General features: G+C 38.1%; 1 protein-coding gene across 6 annotated transcripts in view; it reads left to right on the top strand.

Annotated features, from left to right (window-relative positions):
- SPEF2 (sperm flagellar 2) overlaps positions 1 to 26340 on the top strand; it is a 135907-nt gene that overhangs the window by 51868 nt on the left and 57699 nt on the right. For 5 of the 6 annotated variants that reach the window (XR_008549106.1, XM_054687922.1, XM_037529217.2 and 2 more), the window contains exons 12-20: positions 142 to 217; positions 1503 to 1564; positions 4032 to 4135; positions 7570 to 7826; positions 10267 to 10375; positions 12112 to 12269; positions 15396 to 15566; positions 18900 to 18974; positions 25739 to 25887. Coding sequence is in view for 5 of the 6 variants with exons in the window: in XM_054687922.1 (XP_054543897.1) it covers positions 142 to 217; positions 1503 to 1564; positions 4032 to 4135; positions 7570 to 7826; positions 10267 to 10375; positions 12112 to 12269; positions 15396 to 15566; positions 18900 to 18974; positions 25739 to 25887 (1161 nt within the window). In the remaining variant the exon portion in view is untranslated. The remainder of the gene's footprint in view (positions 1 to 141; positions 218 to 1502; positions 1565 to 4031; positions 4136 to 7569; positions 7827 to 10266; positions 10376 to 12111; positions 12270 to 15395; positions 15567 to 18899; positions 18975 to 25738; positions 25888 to 26340) is intronic. The other variant, XM_054687920.1, reaches the window with a different exon arrangement.

Below are 26340 nucleotides of genomic sequence, written 5' to 3'. Positions count from 1 at the left end.
ATCAGATTCTGTTTGTGTCCTGAAATCATTCAATTCCACCTAATATCAGTGATGTTACAAATAAAATATTGTATTTCTCATAGCCCTTAGCAATAAAATTAGGACAATGTTAAAATCTGTCCATGTGTTTTCTTTCCAAAGAATCTTGAAAATGGAAATCCGGCTGATCCAGCTGCAAATGAAGCCTTATCAGAAACAGAAAATAAAACTGTGCTTAGTAAGTATGACATCAAAACAAATCAGCCATCATTTACATTATACTGACAGACAGACAAACCATATAAGAACATGCATGTGTTCTCTGGGAAAGAAAGGGGCATTTTGCATAGTTGTCTACATGGTCATGAGACCAAGAGCAAGATAGTTACAGAAGACCCTGACCTTTGTCCACTACTGGAGATAAGAAATGGAAATTACAAAGGAATTTTGCACGCTACAAACAGATGCTCAGTTTTTGTTTTGGTTATGAAAACAGCCAGGAAGACTCAACCTCTCTCTTCCTGGCTTTGCTTGCCAGGAGATGGTGTTTCATTGTTTCTCTCACCTGTGCAGTCCTGAGTGAGGGTCTCTCTGCCTGCCCCTCTCTGTTCACCATGTAGCGGGAGGGTGCAAGAACTGTTCTCTTCAATCCATATGAACAGTGCTTTCTGAGACAAAGCTAAATTGATTCCCAGCCTTGAACAAAGCAAGTAAAACCAAGCTTCCCAAACTTAACAAAAGTTATCTCCCCTCTGATCCGAACTTCTATCTTCACAATTTTTGTGAAACCATGGAAGGAAACCATTTGAGGCTTTAATCTCTTCTCTATTTGTGCTGGTGGAGGATTTGCCATAGTCAGTAGTTTCCTTTGATTCTGGCATAAAGTTCAGGTCTTCTGTGCCACGTCTCTGTTGCCATCACTCCTGGGAAGTGTAGGTTACTCAGGGCAGCCAAGCTTTCCATCCTTGAAAAGGTCATAATCTCCCCTTATTTTTTTTGTTTCTTGTGAGACAATTCTGACTGACGTTATTATATGACACATTTTGTTACTAAAGTCCAGGCAATTATAAAGACTCCAAAACCTTATTTTTCCCACAGCATTTAACTAAAAAGCCCTCTGACTTCAAGTGTTTTCTACTTTTACACATTTTTTTATTACCTGTAACCTGATAATCCAGGAATAGTGTGATGAATTAACAATATTTTTTATAACTTTGTGTGAGAAGCTTGGTTTGTTTCTGAAAAGATAACCAAACTGTGTTAGAGTGAGCCCAATGGTAGCTGTAGGCGCCAGCTGTGCTGGGAGGATGGAGGTGGAGGATAACACACCACCCCAGGGCCAGAACCTCAGTGTGAGAGTAGGTGAAAGTCAGGCTGTGGTGATTCTATGGCTAGTGCCTCTGGGTGACTCAGGCATAGTGGAGCCATCAACCTATCTGCCCCAAACCACAGATGGTCACATACTAGTGTGGTTGTTAGTCGTAAAGACTGGAGTTTGTTCTTACCACGTTTCCTATTGCTAGGTACCGATACAAATAATACACCAACGTCTAAAGAAGTCGAGTCAAGTGAGAATTTATCTGAAGTAAGTACTATGACCTAATTTTGGCTACTATTTTATTGAAATGCATCATGATTCATCATCTCTTGATGTGTCATCTGATGGAATAGATAATATGCTCCTCTTAAGGTTTCAAAGTAAATCTGATGAAAGCATTAGCTAAATCTGAGTTTACTTTACTTTCTTAATATTCTTTATATCTAAAGCAGGGGAAATTGCTATTCATGTTTGCCAGGTAAAAACTTAAATATATGCATCTTTTTAGGCTTCACCAAATTTATGCTTATTTGGTTTTTCTTTTACCACTTGATTAATTTTTTTGGCTTTAATGTTGATTATATTTTTTAATCTCTATATTTTGAAAGATTTTTCTCCAGAATTTATTATTAACCTTATTGATGATCCTTCAGAATTTATTAATCTCTAAAAAAAAAAAATGTTTGCAACTATTCACTCACTATTGCTTTTACTGGAAACTAACATTTCCATAGATAATATTGCTGTGCTAAATATAGAAACTATTTTGTCATCAACTGTAATGGCCAGATTACTCAAGTGGGATTTAATTTTCTTTATTTTTATCACTTTTATTATGCCTTTCATTATGAAAAACAATTTTACGGTATTTTAAATTTCTTTTTTTTTTTTTAAAGGTTGTTTTTTTTTTTAAGACTTATTTATTTATTTGTTTATTTATACAAGCACTGGGTACAGTCAGAAGCACAGGAGGGTGAGAGAGTTCACCAGAGCCAGAGTAGGGGACAGAACAGGCAGACTGACGAAATACACTGCTGAGGGGAGCAGCGGGCGTGGCAGGAGAGGTCTGTCGCGCCATGTGGGACCCTCGCCGGTGGCCGGGCATTGAACCGCTGCTGCGAAGGCTGCGGGCAGCTTTGCAGCCCAGCGCTCAACCACTGCACCACCAGGGGAGGCCCAAGGTATTTTAAATTTCAAAACTGTGTTAAGTCAGAAAAAGTTTGAAGGCTTATAGACCAAGCTGCTGATGGAGAAGGAAAAACGTTTACAGGAAGTGATAATGATTTTTAAGATGTCTGTTTGAACTATAAGCTAGCAGAAAGACTAAGTATTTGTTTTAGATTTACATTTATTGCATTACAAGTCCCCTGATGTCCACGGTCAAGCCTATTGAAGTCCATGTATGCCACACTACAGTGCCCTCCTGTACCACTTCCCCACAGCTTTGTAGGATGACCTGTTGCCCCCGGGCTACAAACCTGTTTAGATTGTTACTTTACTGAATACGATGGACAACTGTAACACCATGGTATTTGTGTATCTCAATATATCTAGATGTAGAAAATGTAGAGTAAAAATGCAGTGTGTAAGATAAAAACTGCAATAGGAACATGGAATCACCATGGTCTATGCAGTCCATTGTTGACTGAGAGCTGTTAGGTAACACATGACTATAATTATTGGGGTGTATCAGGGGATCTAAAAAAGAAAAAAAATGAACCATAGACACATAAATAAATGAATTATATGATCCACTAGATGATGATACCAGAAGAAAAAAAAAAATGAAGGCAGGTGACCAGAACAGCAGGTTTCAAGAGCAGGGGCAGCGGGCCGGTTGTGTATTTGCTGGTGTACACCTCCTTGAGGAAGTGAAATTTAGGCAGACTGAAAGATGATTGAGAGAATCAGCCAACTGGATCTAGGGAAGCATTTCATACAGTGAGAAGCGCTGGGTGACAATCCTGAGGAGAAAGATGCCCGGCCACAGGCTGTGAGAGCAGCACGGGGTGAGATTAGCAAGCTGAGCTAATGGTCAAAGAGCCAGGAGGCAATGATTAGGATGTCTGGAGTGAAGAAGGGCGTCTTCACAGGGTTTGAATAGAGATGTGCTATCATTTGACTTGTCAGGTGCTCACTCTGATGAGTCAGAATACGTACTAGTGGCGCTCCTGTTGATTGAGAGTAGCTTTATCGGACAAGCCCTCCCACGGTAACATTATGTAAAAATAAATGTTGGACAAAATAGAAAAGCTAATTATTTGAGGACCAAACACAGGTGGCCAAAAACAAAAAAGCAAACACACAAGCAGCAAAAACCAGTTAGAAAATAGATGGAATCTGACCATGGACAGAACAGAACCTCCCTAGGCAAGACAGGGGTATCTGCCCAGCTACAACCACCCCAGGGCTCACCCCATATGCAGGACACAAGTGGCAGAGCTTAAGTAGAAACCTCAATCATGTTCTCTTAAGATACTGGAGGATGAAGTCTGGGGATACTTGAGCTACTGAAATTAAAGAAAAATGAATAATCTTGGAAAGGGAGGGAGCCACAGAGAAGGAAGCTCAAAACTGCACACACGTTTTCCTTCAATGCTTGGGCAACTTCAAAATTGTGTTAAATGATCAGTGTCTTTACCAGAACATGAACAGTTCCTTTCCCTCCCTCCAAATATTTGGAATCTGCCTTTTAAATGAACTGTGCTCTACTATTCATTGTTTATATTCACAGCTCACTCTGCGTGCTCAGCTTGGCGCAAAGTCAGAAAAATTACTGAAGAAAGGAAAGAGCATTCCTGATACATTGCTAATTAGCATCATGGTAAATGCTATTAAGTATGTATTACCTTTTACTTTTTTGTATATATCTCATATGTTCTTCTTATATTCTTATATATATATATATATCTCACATGTTCTTTGTAAAGTAGAAAAATGTTCTTTATCATATGAAGAATAATATAGAACTATATTAGATGCTAATAAACAAAGTGAGGTTTCTGGGATCAGGAGGGAGGGAAGAGGATAAAGGGTCAATATCTAATAATATCTAATGAATGCAGTTCACCTATGTAAGAAAATATACAAGATAAAGATATATTTTGTGATTTGCATGTCCGTAGTTCACACACGCACATGCGCACACGCACACACACATTTGTAAAAATATTGACTTTATCCACCCAGCTGTGAATTCAGGTCAGGTTCTATTCTATGTGGAAAATTCAAGGAGAAATCAGATACTTGGAAAAGCCAAGGGAGATTATGGAGGGGAGAGACCCTAACTTTGGTCACAGGCCAATATACTTCCCCATCTTCTATTTCAGGACGAGGGATTGAGCCCAGCAGTTCAAAGGCTTAATAATGTTGGGTAGAAAACCAGTGAGAAAGTAGAGGTTGCACAGGCAAGGGTTACATGGATAGCATTGAGCTGATATATGATAAGGCTTAGAGAGAAAAATATCAAACAGGTTATACAATTTTCTAATCTCTCCCTTCCTCCTTTCTAAGGATGAAAGCTTCTCCTCAGCCTTCCTTTGTAATTCAGAAAAGGGAGAAATTGAAAGACGCCATAGGGGCTCAATGGATCTATATAATAAAGAAATAAGACTGAACAAAATGGAAAAAAGAATAAAAAAGTTTCCTATGAAATAGGTTTGGAGAGCTTAGAGAGGGCGAGGAAATAGAATTGGGGTAGCTGTGCAGGGTGAGAAACGCTACGGCCCACAGGGGAGGAAAGGAGGTTTTACATGAGTTTTATTATGCACTGGAATGTATTCTTCCTTGGTGTTTCTTAAAAGGGCTCATTAAAGATTTAAGTCACCTCTCAGTTGTGATGTGTCTTGGACAATTGCGCTTTGAGTGTAACACTAAAGAAATCAGCCCACGGAGATGCTGCTCTCAGAGCTGGAAGAAATCTCATTCTAATAGTGTAACATTTCTCAGAACTGGCATAAAATATTTTTTTAGCCATGGGGCTCCTCGTTTGAAGAAAACTGATATGCAAGGCATCAGATGTAAAGTACGCCTTAGCTTTGCTTTCATTGGACCTGGAAGCTTTACATCCCATCCTCAGAACTCCATTATCCTCCCACCGCCACCCCAAGCCCCACAGGCAAGGAAAAAAATCAAATAGGTTATAATTTTATAATCTCTCCCTTCCTCCTTTGTAAGCATGAAAGCTTCGCCTCAGCCTTCCTCTGTAATTCAGAAAAGGGAGAAATTGCAAGAAGTGATAGGAGCTCAATGGAGCTATATAATAAAGAAATAAGACTGAGCAAGATGGGGGAAAGAATCCAAAAGTTTCCATGTGAAATCCTTTCATGTAATCCAAATCCATCCTCTTTCAATGAGAAAAGGAAGGCACATGGCAATTTAGCAAGGCAGTGCAGTTGGTGCTAGCTGGTGTCTGGCCAGATGCGAAGCCCAGGTCTCTTCACTGCCATTGCCTGTTCTTAATGTCAGGCACACAAGTCACCCTCTGAAGTAGCGCCTGAGACCAGGGGTGGCAGAAGAGGTTGCCCAGACTTTTTTGGAGGTCCTCAAGACACTTCTCTTCCCCACCTGAGGCCCAGTAATCATCGAACCTATTCGACGCAGAATGCTCTGCCAAGTTCTAGTCAAGTTATTTCAAGAAAAATTTGGTCTTTTCCCACGCTTCATAGAGTAATGGGGGAAAGTGAAGTTGTCTGACAGTGTGAAATGATCACTGGATTTGGGTCATTTGCAGTGTTGTGACCAAACAAGTAATGAAACCTCTCTAAAATTTGGTTGCCTCCCCTCTCCTCTCTTGCCACATCCTCCAGCAGAGACCCACATCCTTACAGAGAAAGAAGCAAAATCATAACTTTTAGAAAGAAGAAATGCTGCCATTTACAGCAAAATGGAAGGAGTCAGGTATAATAAAACAAATCAGAATGAAAGAAACAAATATTGGATGGCTACATGGTAGAAAAGTCAACAAATCAGAACAGTTATAAAAAAAAGTAGCCGATGCTAATAAACAAAGTGAGGTTTCTGAGGTCAGGAGGGAGGAGGGAGGATAATAAAGGGCCAAAGGGGTAGAACGGACAGTAATGGGGAAAAAATTGAAAAATAAAAGTAAGACTATATAGGATTCTGTAGCCTTCATATCTTTCAGTACAAAAACTAAGATCTCAATTGTGCATAATTTAAGGGCTTTGAAGAGCAAAGTTGGAACCTATGCTCTTATCATGTTGCTTTCTACTTTATTTTTTTAAGATTTATTTATTTGTTTATACAAGCACTGGGTACAGTCAGAAGCATAGAAGGGTGAGAGAATTCATCAGAGCCAGAGCAGGGAACAGAACAGGCAGACCAACAAAGTACACTGCTAAGGGGAGCAGTGGGTGAGGCAGGAGAGGTCTGCGCGCCATGTGGAACCCTCACCTGCGGCCGGGGATCGAACCAGTGCTGCAGAGGCTGTGGGCAGCTTTGAAGCCCAGTGCTCAACTGCTGCACCACCAGAGGAGGCCTGCTTTCCACTTTAAAGAGCTAAAATAATGATTCTTAGAGCAGCCATTCCCTATAGTGGATGCTGCACTGAGTGCAAATCCTAAGAGTAGACCAAATAAATGGCCCACACTCTGCAGCAACTTATAATCTAATTGAGAATAAGAAGTCTCACTACAATTTTTTCTACAGCAAGAAATGTAATGAGTGCCAATGATTGGGTCAGGTGACTGGGAGCAGAGTTCAGATCAGGCTGGCAGGACTTCACACTGGACTGAGTGGGGAGGAATCTGCAGGTTGCCAATGTGAATACCCACTATGTGCTGGGTCCTTACAATGCATCAGTTTTGTTCATCTCATGAGCACCCTGAGAGATGTGATCTTATTCTGCTTGTCGACGACGATGCAGTTTCAGAGGAGAAACAGTCTATGGACACAGCTGTAAGATGCAATCCACACTCCCAAAGCAGTCAGGAGATCAGTTTATTGAAGGAGATGGTTCAAAATCATGAGAAATAAGACACTGCAGGGAAGAAAGTCATGGCCTACATTTTAAACATCATATGAAGGCCACCAGAATGGATTTGGAGGACAACAGAGTCCCACAGAAGAATTTTAAGCAAGAGAGTGAATGCAGGCATTAGTGAACCTAATTTTAACTACAAAGTAATAAAATGCATGTAGGAGGAGGTTATTGCAGAATTGAGAAAAAAAGCCAAATTAATCTGTATTGTATTGTTATTTCCAAAATATTTGTGTCTATCAAATCATTAATGGTTTATCCTTTTCCAAATTAGAAAGATACCTGTGGATCAAGGCTGGATCCTGGATGGCTTCCCTATGACATTAAACCAAGCCAAGCTCCTGGAGGAGGTTCTCACAGGGTACAACAGAAGCCTCCTAGAACAGGAAGGCACGAAAGCACAAGCATCCTCATTGGCTATTGATACTACAGTTTCCAAAGAACTTCCTATTCCTCCTTCTGCATTTGATTTTGTCGCGTTATTAGATATATCAGATAATTCCTCACTGAATCGCATGAATGACATCATGGGTAAGCTAAACTCCTTTCTTTCCTCTTCTTGATATTCTATTATTACAATTCAAAGTTTTTTATGTTTTATTTTTGAATTGGCGAATATTCCCACTTACAGTTTTAAATGGGTAATAAACAATCCTTCTCAACCTTCCAAAGAATTATCTAGCGGAGCACAGTTGCCTCCTGTTTCAACTGTCAGTGTTCAGTGCTGCAGGCCAGACGTGAAACTGGTGAGGAACTCCACACCCACTGCAAGTATCTCACCAGACCCTTCATTAACCTGGCATCTCCCTTGACTCAAGGTGGGGGGTTGACGTGCCCAGAGTTGTTTCTCGTGGTCGTCTAGCACCCTAGTGAATGTCATAACCACGTAAACCACAACCAGGCAGCATGCAAGGGTCTGGTAGCCTTTTACCCTTGGATTCTAGTAACTCTGAAGCACAAGTCTTCACATGGTGAGACTGAATAGTCTTGCCAAAATTCATCATTTAATTGACTGCTTTCATCATCGAAACAAAAATACTACTTTTTCCCACAAATTAAATACCGGCAAGTAAAAGCACACATGCTTGAACTCTGACTTTGCAAGGTATGAAGTATCTGACCTCAGTAAAAGCACTTCATTGCATTGTATTGTTATGGCTGTTAAAGGAAAACTTTCTTTCTTCATAATGCTTCCTACAACACAGTGCATACATTCTTTTAAGCAGATGTAAGGCAATAAGCAGTTTAAAAATTAAAAAGAATCCCAGAAGCTGGAGTCAGATTGACAGATATCAAATGTCTTCTTTGCCACATATGAGCTACACAATTTGAAGCCAACTATGGAATCTTACTCCTACTTTACAAGTTTCACTGTGAATATAAATTCATGGAATGCATTGAAAGCATTCAAGAATTGTCTACAACATCCGAACTATAGATGTGACAGAGAAATAGAATAAGATAAGGACTGAAACGTTTCCATTGACCTTGACATTTTTGATGATGGTAATGAGAACTGTTTCAATGGAGTGAGCGAGGGAAGGGGATGGACTGTGGAAGAGTTGGAGTATGTCGAGATGAAGAGTTGGAGTGGAGATAACTCTCAAGAAGCTTCTTTCTGGAAGAAAGGAAAGCCATGGTGATTTCAGGATGGACAGTTAGTTAAATTAATTAGTTCCCTCTCCTTATTTCAGAAACAGGTGAATCTATATGAAGGTGTTTGGACTTTATATGAAGTCACTGAGTGATACTAATGCTGAGATACTAAAGCCAGGGAATAGTAAGCTTACCTGCCACAAGATTATATATTTTTCATCAGAGATGTTTGTCAGTGTACGTATAGTCTTGCGGTCTTTCACGGTGGAGTCACTCAGGGTGATCACAAAATCCCGTATGTGGCCGTGGTGGAGTACTGGAAGAGGAGAGAGAGAGAAGGCACCAGCGCCTGAGGGGGGCCTGAGGGAGAGGAACGCTGACTCATGTGCTGAAGTTTGTGACCAATATGAGCCAGTCCTCCTGAGAGAACCAATGCAGTCTCTCCCAAGAAGAGCACCACCATCTTCTTCAATAACACTTCTTATGTCAGTAATCTTTGGGTTTTATAAATAACCTAGAAGCATTATTCTGTGTTTTAAATCCATTTTCTCTTTTTCTATCATGAATGTAAATGGAGAACAATTGACTGCTCTTCCTGAGAAGGACCTTCATTTTCTTGAATACTATTAATTCACGCTTCAATGTTCTCTTGCATTGACTGACTAATTCTAATTCCTTTTAATCTAGTTCAAGGCTTTCTTTCCTCTTTATGATTTTCCATTTTCTTTTAAGTTCATGAGTATTGTGGACTCTGTACCAAAATAGGCTTCAGTCAGCAACCTTGAGATTTTGTGTTTGTTCTCTTGTGATTCATTCCCGTATGTCTGTTCTACAAGGAATGATCATAAAGACTAGAAAGATAAATAATACTCTATAATACTATTACAAAGAAAAAAATTATTATATCTTTATATATCTTATTATACAGATAAGTAGAATAAGCTTTATTCTAATATATCAATAAATACTTTATGCATAATTTATGGGAGTCATGACCTCCCTATTATTTCACTCTTATTTTTACTAAAATCATTGTGTCGTTTTTCTAATTCTTTCCCAGTTTGTTATTCATGATGATCCATCTTTTTTTCACCCTTATCTTTTTCAATCCTGATATCCTCCACATTAGCACTATTTTTCCTCTTTTATGTTGGGGTTTCCCTTGTTTATCCCAATGTCCAAGGAAAATTTGAATTCTGATACCAAAAACCATGTTTTGAAAATATCTTGTTAAAACATTTTTAAGTAATGTTCAACCAGCTGCAGGACCAGATTTATTGGACTCTCTAGTGTCAGCACTTTTTAGCAGTGCTGATACTTTGCAACTTTGACTTGGTTTAGCACATGATCTAATTAATTAATTTTCATATCCTAGCTGAAGCATTTTTAAGTGAAACTACTCATGAAGATATCTGTCAACGTGTAGCTGCTGAAAACCAAGATACAGATGAAGATGAGAATTTAAGAGCCCAAATACAGCATAGGTTAGTTTAAAACTCAGTGTCTTGCTTCTTTTTTCTTGCCCATTGAACAGACCAATGATTAGCCACTTTGGAATCATCAGATCTAAAAAAAAAAAGATATGTTTCTTAGCACTCAGTCTTTTACAGGCGAAAGAAAAGAAAGTAGCTTTGATATTGAGTGAAATAGTTACGTGCTAGCTTTCATATTCAGAACACAAGTCATCCTAGTCTGGGAAGAAAAGAATTAAATCAGGCACTTCTTGCCTTATAGATCGGTGGACTTACAAGATCATCATATGGAATCCTAATTCAGTCCTCATTCAGCAAATGTCAGTGAAAAGTATTAATCTTAAAGAGCTAGGCATCAGACTAGAATACAACTCTCTAACACAGCAGTTTTAAAATTATACTTAAAAACTTCCCAATCCTTTTGGTTGTATGCAATTTGCTCATTGAAAAAGAAAATTTAGACAAAATTAGACAATTTTTTTTTTTTATTTAAAAGATTTATTTATTTATTTATTTTTTTTTTTAATAAATTTTATTGTTATATTCCCCATACAATTGCAGCCCCCCCATTCTGACCCCAATCCCTCCCCTCCCACCCCCGCCCCCCTAAAAGTGTCTCTGGTTCATAGTTTTTTGTTGATTTTGATTTTCACTTTCTTATAGTTATTCATTTTCCTGGTCCCTTATTTAAGTTTTCTAGATTCCTGCTATGAGTGAGACCATCCGGTATTTTTCTTTTTCTTTTTGGCTTATTTCGCTGAGCATGATCCCTTCCAGCGCCATCCATGTTGCTGCAAATTGCATGTGTTTATCTTTTTTGAATGCTGAGTAATATTCCATGGTATATATGTACCACATCTTCTTGATCCAGTCATCTATTTTTGGGCATTTGGGTTGTTTCCAAAGCTTAGCTATTGTAAACAGTGCTGCTATAAACATAGGGGTGCAGGTGTTCTTTGGAATTGATGTTTCTGTGTCCTTTGGGTAAATACCTAGGAGTGGAATTGCTGGATCATATGGAAGCTCTATGTTTAGTAGGTCCAGAAATCTCCATACAGCTTTCCACAGTGGTTGGACCAGTTTGCACTCCCACCAACAGTGCAGAAGAGTTCCTTTTTCTCCACACCCTCGCCAACATTTGTTGTTGCTAGTTTTTTTAATATGTGCCATTCTCACTGGTGTAAGATGGTATCTCATGGTAGTTTTGATTTGCAAAATTAGACAATTTAATGAAAGCTTGAGAAGTTGAAAAATATGAAATTATCTAGGGAAGAGTAATTTGAGTTCTAATTAAGTCTACTTACTACTCTCAAGAAAGACAGTCTCTCAAGAATCGTTTCAAATAGATTTTCGAGTAAAGCAAGTATGTCTGAGCCATCTAACCTTATTCAAATATCCCTTCAAGTCTGTCTTGTACAAAGCTGTCTGTAGCTACCATCAGAAATATGTTTAGAGTTATTCTATTGAGTTCAGGGAATGAACTTCCACTAAAGGTTTCCTGGTGTGATGTCATCTTCAAATCTTTTACACTTTCAAATATCTTAAGAAATATGTCTTGATAGTATTATATAATTTCTTCTTTAAAGTAAATAATATTCCAGTACCTGTAGATTTCCTAAATTTGCTTTTTCATATTTAACTATATGGAGAACTTTTTTATTCATTCTGTATGTCAGGTAAAACATGCTTAATGGTACCCAAATCTTTGAATCAGTATGTGATATTTATAAAGAATTTTGGCTTTGCAGAATCATAGGCTTCTTGGACAACTGGCCTTCATTGGAGAAATGGTTCTCAGAACCAGAAAATATTTTGATAAAAATCAATGCTGAAGTAGATAAAGAGTTGTTATACCAAAAAGTGAAAGAAATGTTTATGAATGAAACAGTGAAAAAAGTGAATAGAGGTAATTATATTTCTTTATAATTTTAAAAATAATTTATTTATATATTTTTTATATTATTGTTCATTTTTGTACAATGTTTGCTTTCTTTTCTCGGGTGTAGTCCCCATAGAATTCCACCCCCAATTCACTCATGTGTGGTTTTTATCATGTCACTAAAATATGTGGTTTTAATGGGTTTAGCAGGAAATGAAAGCATGATTATAAAGAGTTTTCTCTTTATTTGAATTATATTATCTGCAAGTGTCTTTTCATTCTTATTTTAGCTCTGTGCAGCATGTTTCTAATAAAAGAGTTTTCTTTATTTTAATGAAAAGAGGCCATCTTGTTGAAAGTGTTTTCATGTAAAAAAAAATTAGTGGAGTTTAAAGTTAGCCAAATATATAAAGATGTTATGAGAAAGGTAATTATTCTGTTCTGTTAACCTCAGTGTCATTAGCAAAGAGTGAGTGGATTCCCCTTTTAGGTTAAAAATTAAACCTACCTATTCTCAAGGAAGTTTATTTCCCTCCAAATCTTCCTGTGCTTATATGAATTTAATGATTATTGACTACTTATTATGAGCGTTTGTCTAGGGAATATCTTACCCACATTAAACTATTCTTACTGCCTTCCTCCTTATACCAACCAATAATAATTGTCCATTAACTTTTCATAGTATTATTGGAATTTATTACTTAAAGCGACCTTAAGCTCATTCAGGCACTGCCAATGCCAGACTTCAATTTTGAGTTTATATTTGAGAAGTGATTTGAGAAATGAATCTTTCCCTTTTGTTTATCAATCATCCCTAGGTATATTAACAATTGCATTTTTTAAGTGTAATAAAATAAATGATCAGCATTAATAATATCACAAATGTTCTAAACCTGCCTGATTGCATGCTGTCCCCCATCACCAGATCTATGACCTAGCTACCAGAATGTGTCAGTTAACTAACACCTCCACAGCATGTAGGGATAAGCCTAGAAAAGACAAGCTCTCACATCTAAATGCCTGCTTGCAAAAAACACCCACGTGAAATCTTCAGTCAATATGAAAACCAACCCATATATTATTCAAGAAGTTTACTATGTTATTTGATAGTCAGAAATTAGGCTGAGAGGAGGGAGTAAAACTCCTTTGGCAATTTTATGGAGTCTTGCTTGGGAGGGAAAACCAAATTGATCCTAAGCTGTAGCTTCAAAATTCTACAGAATCATCTGTAGAATTATCATCTTTTAGAATCATCTCACTTTTTCCAACCATCAGACTCACCACAACACTCTTCACTTTCAACAATATCAATGAAAAGTTAGGGTAATTTTTTTTGGGATCTTGTAATCCTCACATATCGCATAAGATTAACCTAATAAAAGAAAAATTGGATTTAAATTTTTTTTCTAAAGAACTTGGATGCTAAATGCTGATTACATTACCAGGCTCAATTGACACTTAAGTTTATATTCCAATAAGTTAATTATTTTAACAAATATTTAACCCTCAAAGCAGTACCTAACCCTGTACTTTATATTAAATATCCTGATCGAATTAACCAAATTTTAAAAAAGGATATACTTCTATGTATATTCTGGTGTGGAAAAGACAATAATAATATACTGTTTAGTGATGTAACAGGGTGTACATAAGAAGCAGGTTATATATAAAACAGTCCTATTTTTGTTTTCAAATGTATATCTGTGTATTAAACCTGTATGGACAAAAGGAGTGGTAATATATGCAACACTTGACGGTGAGGGAAGGAAAAGGGTAAAAAGACATAGGCAATTTCCCTTTCTGCTTATTGGTCTAAATTATTACAACTTTAATAATTATGTATTAATTTAACAATCAGAAAAAAGTAAATTTTTATTTTGAGAAAAACATCTAATAGAATGAGACCCCCATGCTTGCTGGATTAAAAAGAATAATTTAAGGGTAGAAGGGATATATGTACAAAGAAGTAGGCACATAGCGTGCCAGGCAGTCACTGTCATTGGTACAGTCAGTCAAATTGTGGCCATTTTCAGCTTGGAGAGCTGGGAAGGCCAGGGAGGGACGAGGGGGTAGCTAGGAAGGGTGACCCTGAACTCTGAGAGACCAAGGACCCTAATAATATAACCCAGGAAAATCACACCTAGTCATGCTCTTCCCCAAGGCCCTGAGCTGACCATGCCATTGTCTGAGACCTTCCTTCCTCAGATGTCCACTGCACTGACCCCTGACTCCCCTCAAGTCTCTCCTCAAATCTCACCTGCTCAGTTGCCTTTCCCCCACCCCTACTCAGCTCTGGAGTACCCTGAATACGCCAAAGCATTCCTGATCCTCTCTGTTTATTTTCTCCACAGCATTTATCTTCCAAGCTCTTCTATGCATAAATTATTCACTGTGTTTGTGTTTGCCTCCCACCACTCGAGTGCACGCTTCACAAGGCAGTGCCTTTTCTCTCGCTAGTTAACGGTTGTGTGTCCGGCAAGCAGACTGTGCCTACTTTCTTTATAATGTTATTCTTATCACAAGCAGTACCAGGAGTGCCTTGTCCTTATTGTTATGGCCCTTCCTTTCCTTAAGGCACAATTCAGTTTCAATAAATAGTTGCTGCACAAACCAGTCAATTGCTGAGATGCAGCTGAGCACTGTGCACTCTGCTAAGAGCCTCACATGGATTCACTCATAGACGTTGGTGCTGCCCTTTCTTTACCCCTCCGTGTTCCTCTCCACCTCACCTGTTCCATCATATTGCTTCTCCCCTTCTCTTTACATTTTTTTTTCCACTGGGAATTTTGAAATAATCCTTTATTTTTCTCCGCTACTATCTTGTCTACTTGTAGATAGTTACATTGACATCTGGCACCCCCTTTAGGAGCCTTTCTTCCTGACACACACACACACACACACACACACACACACAGAGTCCCCAGACCCAGCACCACCACTGATACCACTGGTGGTGTTGAAATAGTCTGTCTAACCAAGCAGAAGCTCTTGGAATCTTAGTTTTAAGGACTGGTTGGCTTAAGGGAGCTCCCTGAAACATCAATTTAGCCTTAAATCAGTAAAGGCAAGTTATATAACTTAGGCTTATGTTAGTTCAAGTGAAATAGTAGATGTCTACATTCCCTAATAAGGTCTATTCTTATCCTCTTGAAGTTAAAAAGAAATTAGAAGAAAAGGAAGCTGAGGTAAAAGCAGTTGTCCAGGCTGAGGGTCCACCTGCTATTTCTCCTGCTCCACCTTCTGAACCCGAAAAAGAGAAGGAAATGCCTCCTCAGTCTCAGCGTGAGCGTCCAAAGACTCCTGCTCTGAAAAGAAAAACATCAGGTGATTGACAGAACAATTTATATCCTGTTTGCTAGTTCCTTATTTTGGCTTAGACAAGAATTATAAATTATAGTGACAGCCCGTTTATCTAGAGGCAGACTTTGAGCATATGAAGTAGTTCTCTGATCAGGTGGAAGTAGAAAAGCTAAGAGCTCAGAACACGCTGGTCTCCAAGTTCAGGTGCTGTGCTGCGTACAGGGATGGAGGAGTCCTCGTGCCCAAGTCTACTGCTTAGATAAGCTCACAGATGGGCAGAGGAAAGGCACAGAGAATAACTGGAAGGGACTTAGAGCAGGTCAAGAGGACGGAGGCTTGCTTGCTGGACCGTGGGGTTATGTATGTTTATATAAAGAATAAGAACATGTTAAGAAAATGAGAACTAGTATAGTCAGTTGTTGACAAGAATAAACCAAAAGCAGTCCTCAGAGACCAGGATTTATATGTTAATGTTCATCTTCAGCACTGTGTGATCCTAAAAGGATCTAAACAAGCTCCTGACATGTGGGTGAACATACATCTTTATAATCTATAATACATATGGATAAGGAGTTTGTGTAGAGAATGTTTTAGCTTAATTTTTTTCTAGATCTTTAACCACTTTTGGCTCATGTCTAATGCTCAGTGGTGGATATAAATATAGTAGCCAAAGTAAAGTTCTCAGTGGTCGTAATGCGTAATATTGGTAGAATGTTGCTATCAGTTTGGTGCAGTGTATAGGAAATAAATGGGGCTCTAGCTTCTGGTTTCAGCTTTATATGTGGTTGATAGGCAGTTACACAGGTCTTCCTAGGTACTCTTGATGTTGTGTCATGATTGCATAGCTCAACTCCATAACCTTGCTGCCTAATGAGATTTGAGATAGATAAGACCTTTTAAAATTAAATTTATATTATGCAAATAAATTTGAAGACCATAGTAGCATATTTCAGCACACTAAAGATCATTTTATTCCACCCAGTCAAATGGGGCTTAACAAAAGGCAAAATACTCAAACTAAAAAATGTTTTTATCCTGTTAACAATAAACACAAAACCATGAGTAAAATTTACACCATTTCACACTACCTTATGAAGAATTAAAAGGAGAAAATAAGCAATTCAGGTATCTAGAGGAAAATTGGAAATCTTTGAAATGCTGTTTAGAACTGGGGAAGAGAGTGTTCAGAGTGGTTCAGGTGAGCCTGTAGCTATGGGACGCAGGCCTTGCGCCCCTGTGCCAGCTCCCTCTGCTTCATCCCCTCCTCCTGCTCCCAGGCAGGACTGTCTGTGTTTGAGCCATTCCCTGAAACCAGGCTGCTTCTGATTTTGACATGGCTAGTCTTTACATCTGTGAAGTTTGTTTGCGATTTTAAAGTTGTATTCTTGAATCCTGTGCATTGGAAGACTAATAAAGCTATTGTTGCTTCAAAGAGTGGTTGTACCTGTCTCTTTTTTCCAACAAAGGCAGGACTAGTGCCTGATCTTTAGGAATGTGTTGAAGGGTTGATTCATCTCCAGAGGTCTAATTGCTGCCTTCCAACCCCAGTACCTTCATGAGGAGAGCTCAGTGCTTGTGGGCCTCCATAGGGTAGCAGGGCAGTGCCCCCAGCCCCTACAGCTCAGAGATGCTGATCAGGAGACTGTAGGGAGGGCCTTTTCCAGCAGGTCCGTTTATTTCTCTCTAAGTAATTCACAAATTGTTTCAAAAAAGAATATTTTTAGAACTGAAAGTCTTGGGCTCTGGACATCCCCAAATATTCAATTACAATCTTCTTTAGAAATTGAGATGAAAGAAAAAAAGGAATTACTTACTTAAAAAAAGAAAAAGAAAAATTTGAGTAGAAATGGGATAAAGAAGAAGGTACACTAAGTACTAACAGTCATTTTGTCCAAATATAGTTCTGTGTTGTCGTGGTTCTCCATTTTATGTCTGTTTCAAATGTACTTCTGATTAAATTTGGATAACTTCACAGTATGTTCCCTGAAAGGTTTTATTATCAAATCTACTACCAAAGGTCAGAATTTAATTTAAAATCAAAGTTCCCAGGGTGATGAAATACAACTATACTATCTAAGTTGCTACTTAAGAATGCTTTCTGAGATTTCAGAAACTGATTTTTAAAAAATGGGTGCTTACATGCTATCCCCAAAAGAAATTAACCAGAAGAAAGTACCCATAGTACTTTATAAATTCTGTGTGTTTGGTTTCTGCTTTTACCTTCTAATCTCTGTTGCCTTGTGCTAACATTCCAACCTAGTTAGATAGTTGGATAACCAGAGATTTTTATTAAAGGAACTAGAGTCTATATTTAAGCTATTAAAATTTTATTATTATTAAGCTTAATTCTTAAAAAGCAACTAATTCAAATGTTTGGATCTTGTTTATTTGTTCATTTTGAGTTTAGTAGTCAACTTTGGAAGTTTAAAACCCTTTTATAGACATTAACTAAGTTTCAAAGTTAATACTCCTTTATGTTTTATTTTTATGGAGTATTGGTTGTTGGAGTTGAGATGTTTAAATATAAGGGTATGTGCTTTATATTTAGACGTACTTACAAGTATACTTGTAAAAACAAAGAATAGGTCAGATGGGGTTTCTCCATTATAAGCATTTAAATTGCCCCAATTTTTCAATGAACAAAAGATTCTGTAGCTCAGAACAAAGGGAAGAAACAGGTTGAGCTTGATGAGTGAATTGAATTTTTTAAGGGACCAATTTATTGTTTGGGACATCTTATATCAGTTTCCCATTTTACCCTTCTGTTATATTTTTGAACTAGATTCCAAGGAATCCAGATAAATATCCTGAATAGCATTTACAGGTTGTGGTCAATGCAAAATGGAAATGTAGAGGTCGTTGGACAACCAGGTGTAGGTCAAGAGATGTTCTGAGATGCACCATATTCAAGCAATAAGGTTACTTAGCTTCAAAGTGTTTTGGCATCATTCTTGTTACAGAAACCAGTGTCTTCATGTACAAGGATCATTCCAGTTGAAGTAAAACCAAATAGAGCCATGTGCTTCCAATGCATTTGTGACTAACTTAAAACTCTGCAACTAAGTTGCAATAAAGAGTATATAATGAAATCTTGCCAAAATTTTCTATTAAATTTAGGGCTATAGGTGTCTGTGTGACAAAATAAAATAGTGCTATCCTAGCTGTTACTCTAGAAGTTTTGATCCATAATCTATCTTCAGATTAATTGTAACACAGAGTAAAGGCCTTAGCCATTTTACATGGTTGGCAAATGTAACCGTTCATGCATGAGAAATAGCCTTGGATTCCTTGCAAGTTATACAACCCAAGTTACAGAAGAAAATCATCAATGATATTTATGTGTTGAATTTTGTTTAGAATCCCTGCTTGCTAAGCAAGAATCTTCTCAGGAAGGAAAAGGGAAGAAAGGTGACACTTCACTCAAAAGAAAAGGTACTGCAGATAAAGATCAATACAATGAAATGTAATTCTTCATTTTATAACTGTCCAGTGAAAATAGTTAGATCTGTGTGGCGGTATTCATGGAATACTTCTCTCAGGCATTTGTAAGCCATAGCCCTGGCCAAAAAATATAAAACCTCAATCTTTCTGCAGCTTGGCTTTTAGGAAAGGTGCTGCTGAGAAAAGAGATACTTGGGGGTAATTTAGAACATATCTAATATACAGAAGATCCACCTGTCCTAGATAGTATAGGTGTTATTCTTGGGTCAAGCTATACCAAGAAACTATAAACTACATTCTGAACCATATTTCTTGGGCTCCTACCCTGCCAGGAACAGCTTTAAAGCATTAAGCACTTTGAGATAAAGTCCTCAATTTCCCCTACAACATAACACATCAGTGGAGGTGAAACTTCCATTGTATTCTTCTTTTTTTTTTTTAAAGATTTATTTATTTATACTAGAACTGGGGTACAGGCCAGATGCCCAGGAGGGTGAAAGGATCCACCAGAGACAGAGCGGGGAACAGAACAGGCAGGCTGATGAAATACACTGCTGAGGGGAGCAGTGGGCGCTACAGGAGAGGTCTGCCATGCCATGTGGGATTCTCGCTGGCCTGCCGAATCAAACCTGCACTGCGGAGGCTGTGGGCGGCTTCACAGTGTGGCATTCAACTGCCTGCACCACCAGGGAGGCCCCATTATATTTTTCAAAGGGACAGTATACAGCTGCATCAGTGTCCCCTACATAAAGTCCTAGGCAGCGAATTTTATTCACAATCAAGGGGCAGGAAACTTTGGGTGGTAGATAATCAGTACTTCTAGATGATGGCATTTCCTTTTCTATTTTAGCTGTCCAGAAGTTAAGAACCAAATTAAATTAAAGGCTCAGATTTAATACTGTAAAGGGGCTTAGATTTTAATATCTGCCTTTTAATTTCTCTTCTAGTTTTGACCTTCTAGTTTAAATTGTATTTTTTCCTGACCCTAATTTCCTTCTGATTTTTTTTTCTTTCCTATTTTATGTGAAGTAAGAGGGATACAATTCTTAAAGTAATTGATATTTGGTAGAAGAAAATGCCTGCCTCCAAAAAGCGTATTAAAGTCAAAGCTGCTATAGCAACCGGTTAATTAAAGATTGAAATGCAATTATAGCTAGATACAGTTGACTTTTTCCAGGATACATTCAAAAAGCATTGTCATGAAATTTATAACTTTTTATTAAAAATTTCCAATGCATTTGCAGGCAAAGAGTGTGCAGTGTTTATGAAAATGATGTGCAAAGAATTCTTTTTTAAAAATTTTTATTATTGTGGTAACCCTGGTTTACAATACGGCACATGATTTAAGGGAGCAGGTTCACACCTCCTCAGATGTATGTTACCATACCACACCCACCACCAAAGTACCCACAGTCCTCCACCATAGACCATTAGGCCCCCTGCACCCTCTGCCCCAACTTCCTCCCTATCCCTCTGTAGCTTTAATTCTGTAGTCATATTTCTAGGGTTTATTTTCGGCTGGTCTTGTTCCTTTGTTTTGTTTCTCTGTGTTCTACTTACTTTTGGCATTTGGAGATGCATAGCCATGATTCTCAAAGAGAATCTCACTCTTCTCTGATGCTATGACATGATGGCTTTATGTAATTAGAGCCATTTGGCAAGTTAGCACTGAGACAAAAATTTTAGCTAAAATGTTGATGGTTATAATTTAGCTTAGCTCTCACCTGTTTACTAATAGAATAATTTCTATATCTACGTTATTCTTCCTTGCTTTCTCATTGTGATTGACAAAACAAATGAAGGATCATCATGGAATCATCAAAAAAAGGAACTGGATATATTTCTGCATATTAGCTACCTACCCATCAAGATAGACATAATAATGCACAAGCTCTAAGAACATATTTCATTAAAAGTATACACACTTCAACCAGACAAATACAATACATACCCTGGAAGTAAGCAGTCAGCTCAATTTGAGCAACACCAAGGATTCTCAAATAATTTTTGCTTTTACTTTACTGAAATTCTATTGTATATAATAATATTTGAAATAGGTGACCTCCCAATCAAGATTTAAAAGTCTTTCTGTTACATAGAAATGCTGGCCATTTTGGTATTTTTAACAGGATTTCCTTTATTAAGATAGTTACATGATTTCAATTTTTACATTTTCATATTTTATTCTCTTTTGTTTTGATTATTAATATTTGAAGCCAGTGCCACTTGGAATGGACACTATTGATTTATTATCTCTTTACCTCACAAGACATATGGTACCAAGTAATTTAAAGCGTCTCTTTAAATTTGAAGGTCCATCTTCTTTCCCCTTTTTTCAAACTTGCATTTCTTGCTATTGGTGTCTTTGATTCACTCCTATTCTTCTTTACATATTAGATCAATCCTAACCCTTTTCCCCTTCAAATCTTGACCCTAGTATGCCATTTGCAATTGTACCTTTTGATCCTAAAACATTTATTTTCTCTAACCCATTTGCCAGTTTATATCTTCCTAATACAGCAGCCTTTCAACCCTCTGGCCTTCCCTAGAAGCTGTTATTTAAGGGCTAAATTAAGAAAAATTTCATAATCAGCTTAGTCTATAAATGTCAAGTTGTGCCAAATTAAAATGTTTCAACTATAGGACTTCAAAAATATATCAGTGTATATTTCTAATAGAGTGGGAGGTATAATATGTAATATTCCAGATTGTTTCAGATACAGAATTCTGTCTTGGGAGCACTATCCATCGGGACTAGAGTTCTGTGGAACAAACATTTAGAAATAATGTCATCCTTAGTTCCACAGCTTTGTCCATGTAGTAGTGTCAGTAATCCAGTGCTTGCCTTCTGACTTCATTTATAATTATAGGGACTACCAGGCCACTTAGCAATAAATGTAATGTCAATGGTATAAATATCAATGGCATTTAATTGAAAAGACATGGAAAAACAGAGGAAAATGTAGAAGTGAAATGAAATTGAAGTATCTAGATGCATCTACTAGACCAGTTGCTCTTAAAATATGGTCTCTCAACCAGCAGCAGCCACATCACCTGGGCAACATCTTAGAAATACTATTACCTAGCCCCAATCCAGAGGCACCGAATCTGTAATTCCTAAGGGTACCCAGAAATTTTTTTAACAAGTCATTTAGGGGATTCTGATGATTACTGAAGTTGGAAATGCAATATGTTGGAGCCCAAGACTTATTGTTTCATTATAGCCATTGGAATACCAGAAATAGTCAATTGTTGCTAACATAGTCTATATAACATACCCCTTATAGTTGGGTTGTAAAAAAATATGTATACATAAAGTATGTAACTATGCAGTTGTAATAGAAATAAAAAAGCCAAATCCCTAATTGAGTTGGTATTCCAACTAGAGTACATAATGATTATTGTTGTGACTCATAAAACTCAGAAGAATCAGATAACTAAGGCAAAGAAGGAAGCATCATCAGTTACTTTAGTCAACAGTTTCAGAAAGAGGAGATATACCAGTTCTACAAGGAAAATAAAAACCTAAGCTTTTCTAGAATTCATTTTGAAGACAGATTTTTACCCTCTGAGATATTACAGAAAGGATAGTATGCAGTCACATCTGCAAGTCTGTCGTGTTTCAGCTCTGACTCCTTAGTTAACACTGAAACCCTTCTCTTTCTTGCCATGTGACTTCAGAACTAAAATTTTCATTTTATCTTAGGTTGCTGAGATATCCTGATTCTCCTCTTTGGTGGCCACTGCTGACAGCTCAGACAGCTACCAGCACTATCTGTTAAGAAGTGTTTTTTTTTTTTCTTTTTTCTTTATTTTTAGCGAACATGGCCCAACCCAAGATAGAAATCTGCCACTGATAACCAGTCTGGAGTCTGGCTTCTACTTAATGAAGCTGTTAATTAAATTACATCTTTTTTTTTTTTAATTTTTTTTTTCTTTTTATAGAGGCATGTTTTATTTATTTATTTATTTATTTGTTCGTTTGTTTTGCTTATACATGCACTGGGGACAGTCAGAAGCGCGGGAGGGTGAGAGGATTCACCAGAGCAGGGAGCAGAACAGGCAGAAGGACCGAAGTACACTGCTGAGGGGAGCAGCGGGCGGCAGGAGAGGTCTGCGCGCCATGTGGGACCCTCCTCCGGTGGCCGGGGAGCAGCCGGGAATCGAACCGGCGCTGCAGAGGCCGCGGGCAGCTTCGCAACCCAGCGCTCAACCGCTGCGCCACCGGGGAGGCCCTAAATTACATCTTACTGGGAAATATTTTGGGACTAAAAGATAATGATGCCTCTCTTAAAAAAAAAAAAAAAAAAAACAGTAAATCAGATTATCAGACTTTCCTTATCTCTCTTTGTCACTACAATCCCTTCCTCTCCCTGTGCAGTGCTGACCTGAACATGCTCTAATTTTCTTAATGTCCTGTCATCAGCCAGTGATGTTTATTCTTACCTTTACTGTGCACTTTGTTACTTATTTTACTCAAAGTGTTGCTCTGTCATTTTGAGTTTAATTGATCATCTTCTACCGATAACACAATTAAATGAATCATGTGTCCTATACTTGTATTTTTCCTTTCACCTTATTTTTTCATTTGTACCACTTCTAGCTCCATGGGCTTCTGTGAGGTTTTATAACTAAAAAAAAAAAATTGCTAAAATCTACCTTTACCATGTTCTAAGCCTAGAATACTCCAAACCTTCATCCATGAAGAATGACACAATAAATGACCACACTTTCAACCAAAGGCAAATGTCCTATTAGAAATGGAAGTTGTTGTATGCTTTGAGGAGTGGTTCTTAAAAAAGGAAGCCCTTTTTCTTAAAAAAGACAATGCCCCCTGCCAGACTCCAGATGGTGGTAAAGAGTTTGTTCAAATGTGGCATCTGCTTCCAACCTGTGTAACATGTAAATTTTTTCTTTCAGATCATGGCTTCTTAGCATTTTCAGTGTTAAAATTAGATAAAAGTTAAATGGAATCAAAGCACAATGCTCCAAAATATTCCCTGACTTGTTTATCTTGACTCCCTGATCATTCTTACTGAATGATCATTATTTGAGAAAAGAAAAAAATAAATAAAAATCATCCCAGTCTTGCATTTATTATCGCAACATTATTCTTCTTGGAACTACTTAGAAATATTCATCAAATTCATTTTCAAAAGGCCATGGTATTATCACTTTTATTTCACGAAAAATTCAAGTCAAAGGATGAAAAATCACCAAGAGAAAAATGCATCAAAATTGAACATTTTGCATTATTGCTTAAACAAAGGCTTTCTTAAATATTTTTTTCTAAATTAAAAAAAAAATCTACATACTTCACACCTGTGGACAATGGGTACTATTTTTAAATATATAATAATTGACCCAAATTGAGCACAAGTCATAAGTGACAATTTCCTCTCTACTTATTATAATACATAATTTTTTTAAGATTTATTTATATAAGAGCTGGGGTACAGATCAGAGGTGCAAGAGGGTGAGAGGATTCACCAGAGACAGAGCGGGGAGCAGAACAGGCAGACTGACTGAAAGCACTGCTGAGGGGAGCAGCAGGCGAGGCAGGAGAGGTCTGCCACGCCATGTGGGAATCTCCCTGGCTGGCCAGGAATCAAACTGGCGCTGCAGAGGCTGCAGACAGCTCCACAGCGCTGTGCTCAACCCACTGCACCACTGGGGAAGCCCCCATATATTTTTAATTAGCATAAAATTAGAAAATGAACTGACTTTTCTAAATAATATTATCACTAAATAAGACTCACTAAAAATATATTTTGAAGAAAGTGTTCCCATTCCTGTAGACCTCTATAAACTACATCAAAAATCTCAATAATTAATCTGAAGGTAAGCGGAATATGAACTGAATGAATTTCTAAACTACAGTAAACTTTATCAAAATATTGGTGTTCTCTGGTTCAGTCACCAGGTCTGTTAGGCCAGAAGAATGTCACTTCATTGTTCGAGATTCCCCTCTTGATGCTCCCAAGAAAAGTGAAACATTTGCCCTTTCTGGGGTTTGAGCTGAACTTTAGGCCCCTTTCTTGTCTCTTCTCCTCCAACCTTCCCCCTACCTCTCCCCTATCTTTTTCCCTCTCCCATTCCCCCTGTTCTATCACCCCCTTAATTCTGCCAAGCTTAAGTCTCATCAATTACCTTCTTCCATACTTCCTGGCTATAGGGAGAAATACACAGTTTCTCTGCTCAGAAACTCCATGTTTCATGCAGGGAATGTAAGAATTTGTAGGAGTGACAATGCTCCCGCCCCTCCAGCTCCCTCACAACTCTTGCAATAACCTCCGGCGACTGTTCATCCCTGGACTTCAAGGAACACCAAGAACATCTCTCACATTATGTACCCTCCTTCTCACACAGGGTAAAAAAGATTTCAGTTGCCAGTTTTTGCAGTAATAAATGAAATACATATTGCTCAAGAATCTAAACTTTATAAGAACCACATGTTCCTTGTGGAAGCGAGGACAGAGAGGATAATAAAATGCCATATTGCTTTTCATAGCCAATTGGACAAGAAAAGTTGGACCGCTTTTTAAAAACTTACTGAGTTACTGCGATTATTGGTTAATTTGGGGGGCTGTAGAGAATGAGGTATTTGATTGTGGATTTGGTGAGATTGTCCAAAAGTACTCAAAAAGTAGTTAATGAATTGTCTGAAATCCATGGCAATTATAGATTCATTTGTTCTACAGAATCTGGTCCCATTCATCTGCTTGTAATGGAATGATTTAATGTGCATGTTTAAGGTTCTCCTAAAGGAAAATCACCCGGAGGGAAGGCAGCAGTAAAGAAATTGCCTGGGGAATCTACAGATACCTCACCTACTCCGGTAGTGGCCCCGCCACCCAAGCCAGGATCCGAAGAATGGGTCTTTGTGGATGAGCCAATTCCTGAGGTATGGCAGTGTAGACTCAAACCAGTACAATCTATTCTTTCTCCTGTTTATAGTAAGATTCACACCATTTTTGTACCATCTGGAAGGCCTGTCCTACATGGTAATTGTACTCATCAAAAAGCTGAGGTGATTTTTTTTAAAGATTTATTTATTTATTCATACAATCATGGGAGGGTGAGAGAATTCACCAGAGCCAGAGCAGGGATCAGAACAGGCAGACTGACGAAACACACTGCTGAGGGGAGCAGCAGGCACAGCAGGAGAGGTCTGCGCTCCATGTAGGACCCTCGCCTGGCAGCTGGGGATCGAACCAGCGCTGCAGAGGGTGAGGGCAGCTTCGCAGCCCAGTGCTCAACTGCTGCACCACCGGCGAGGCCCTGAGGTGATTTTTTTTGACACTACTCATTGAACCCCTGTCTCATCCTTTCTCAACTCCCTCAAGATTCTGAGTCA

Source organism: Talpa occidentalis, unplaced genomic scaffold (genome assembly GCF_014898055.3).
Source record: "Talpa occidentalis isolate TD23 unplaced genomic scaffold, MPIMG_talOcc4v2.1 talOcc4.6, whole genome shotgun sequence".
Taxonomy (NCBI): Eukaryota; Metazoa; Chordata; class Mammalia; order Eulipotyphla; family Talpidae; genus Talpa; species Talpa occidentalis.
Note: the sequence above shows the minus strand (reverse complement) of the source record. Positions and strands in the feature narration are given on the sequence as shown.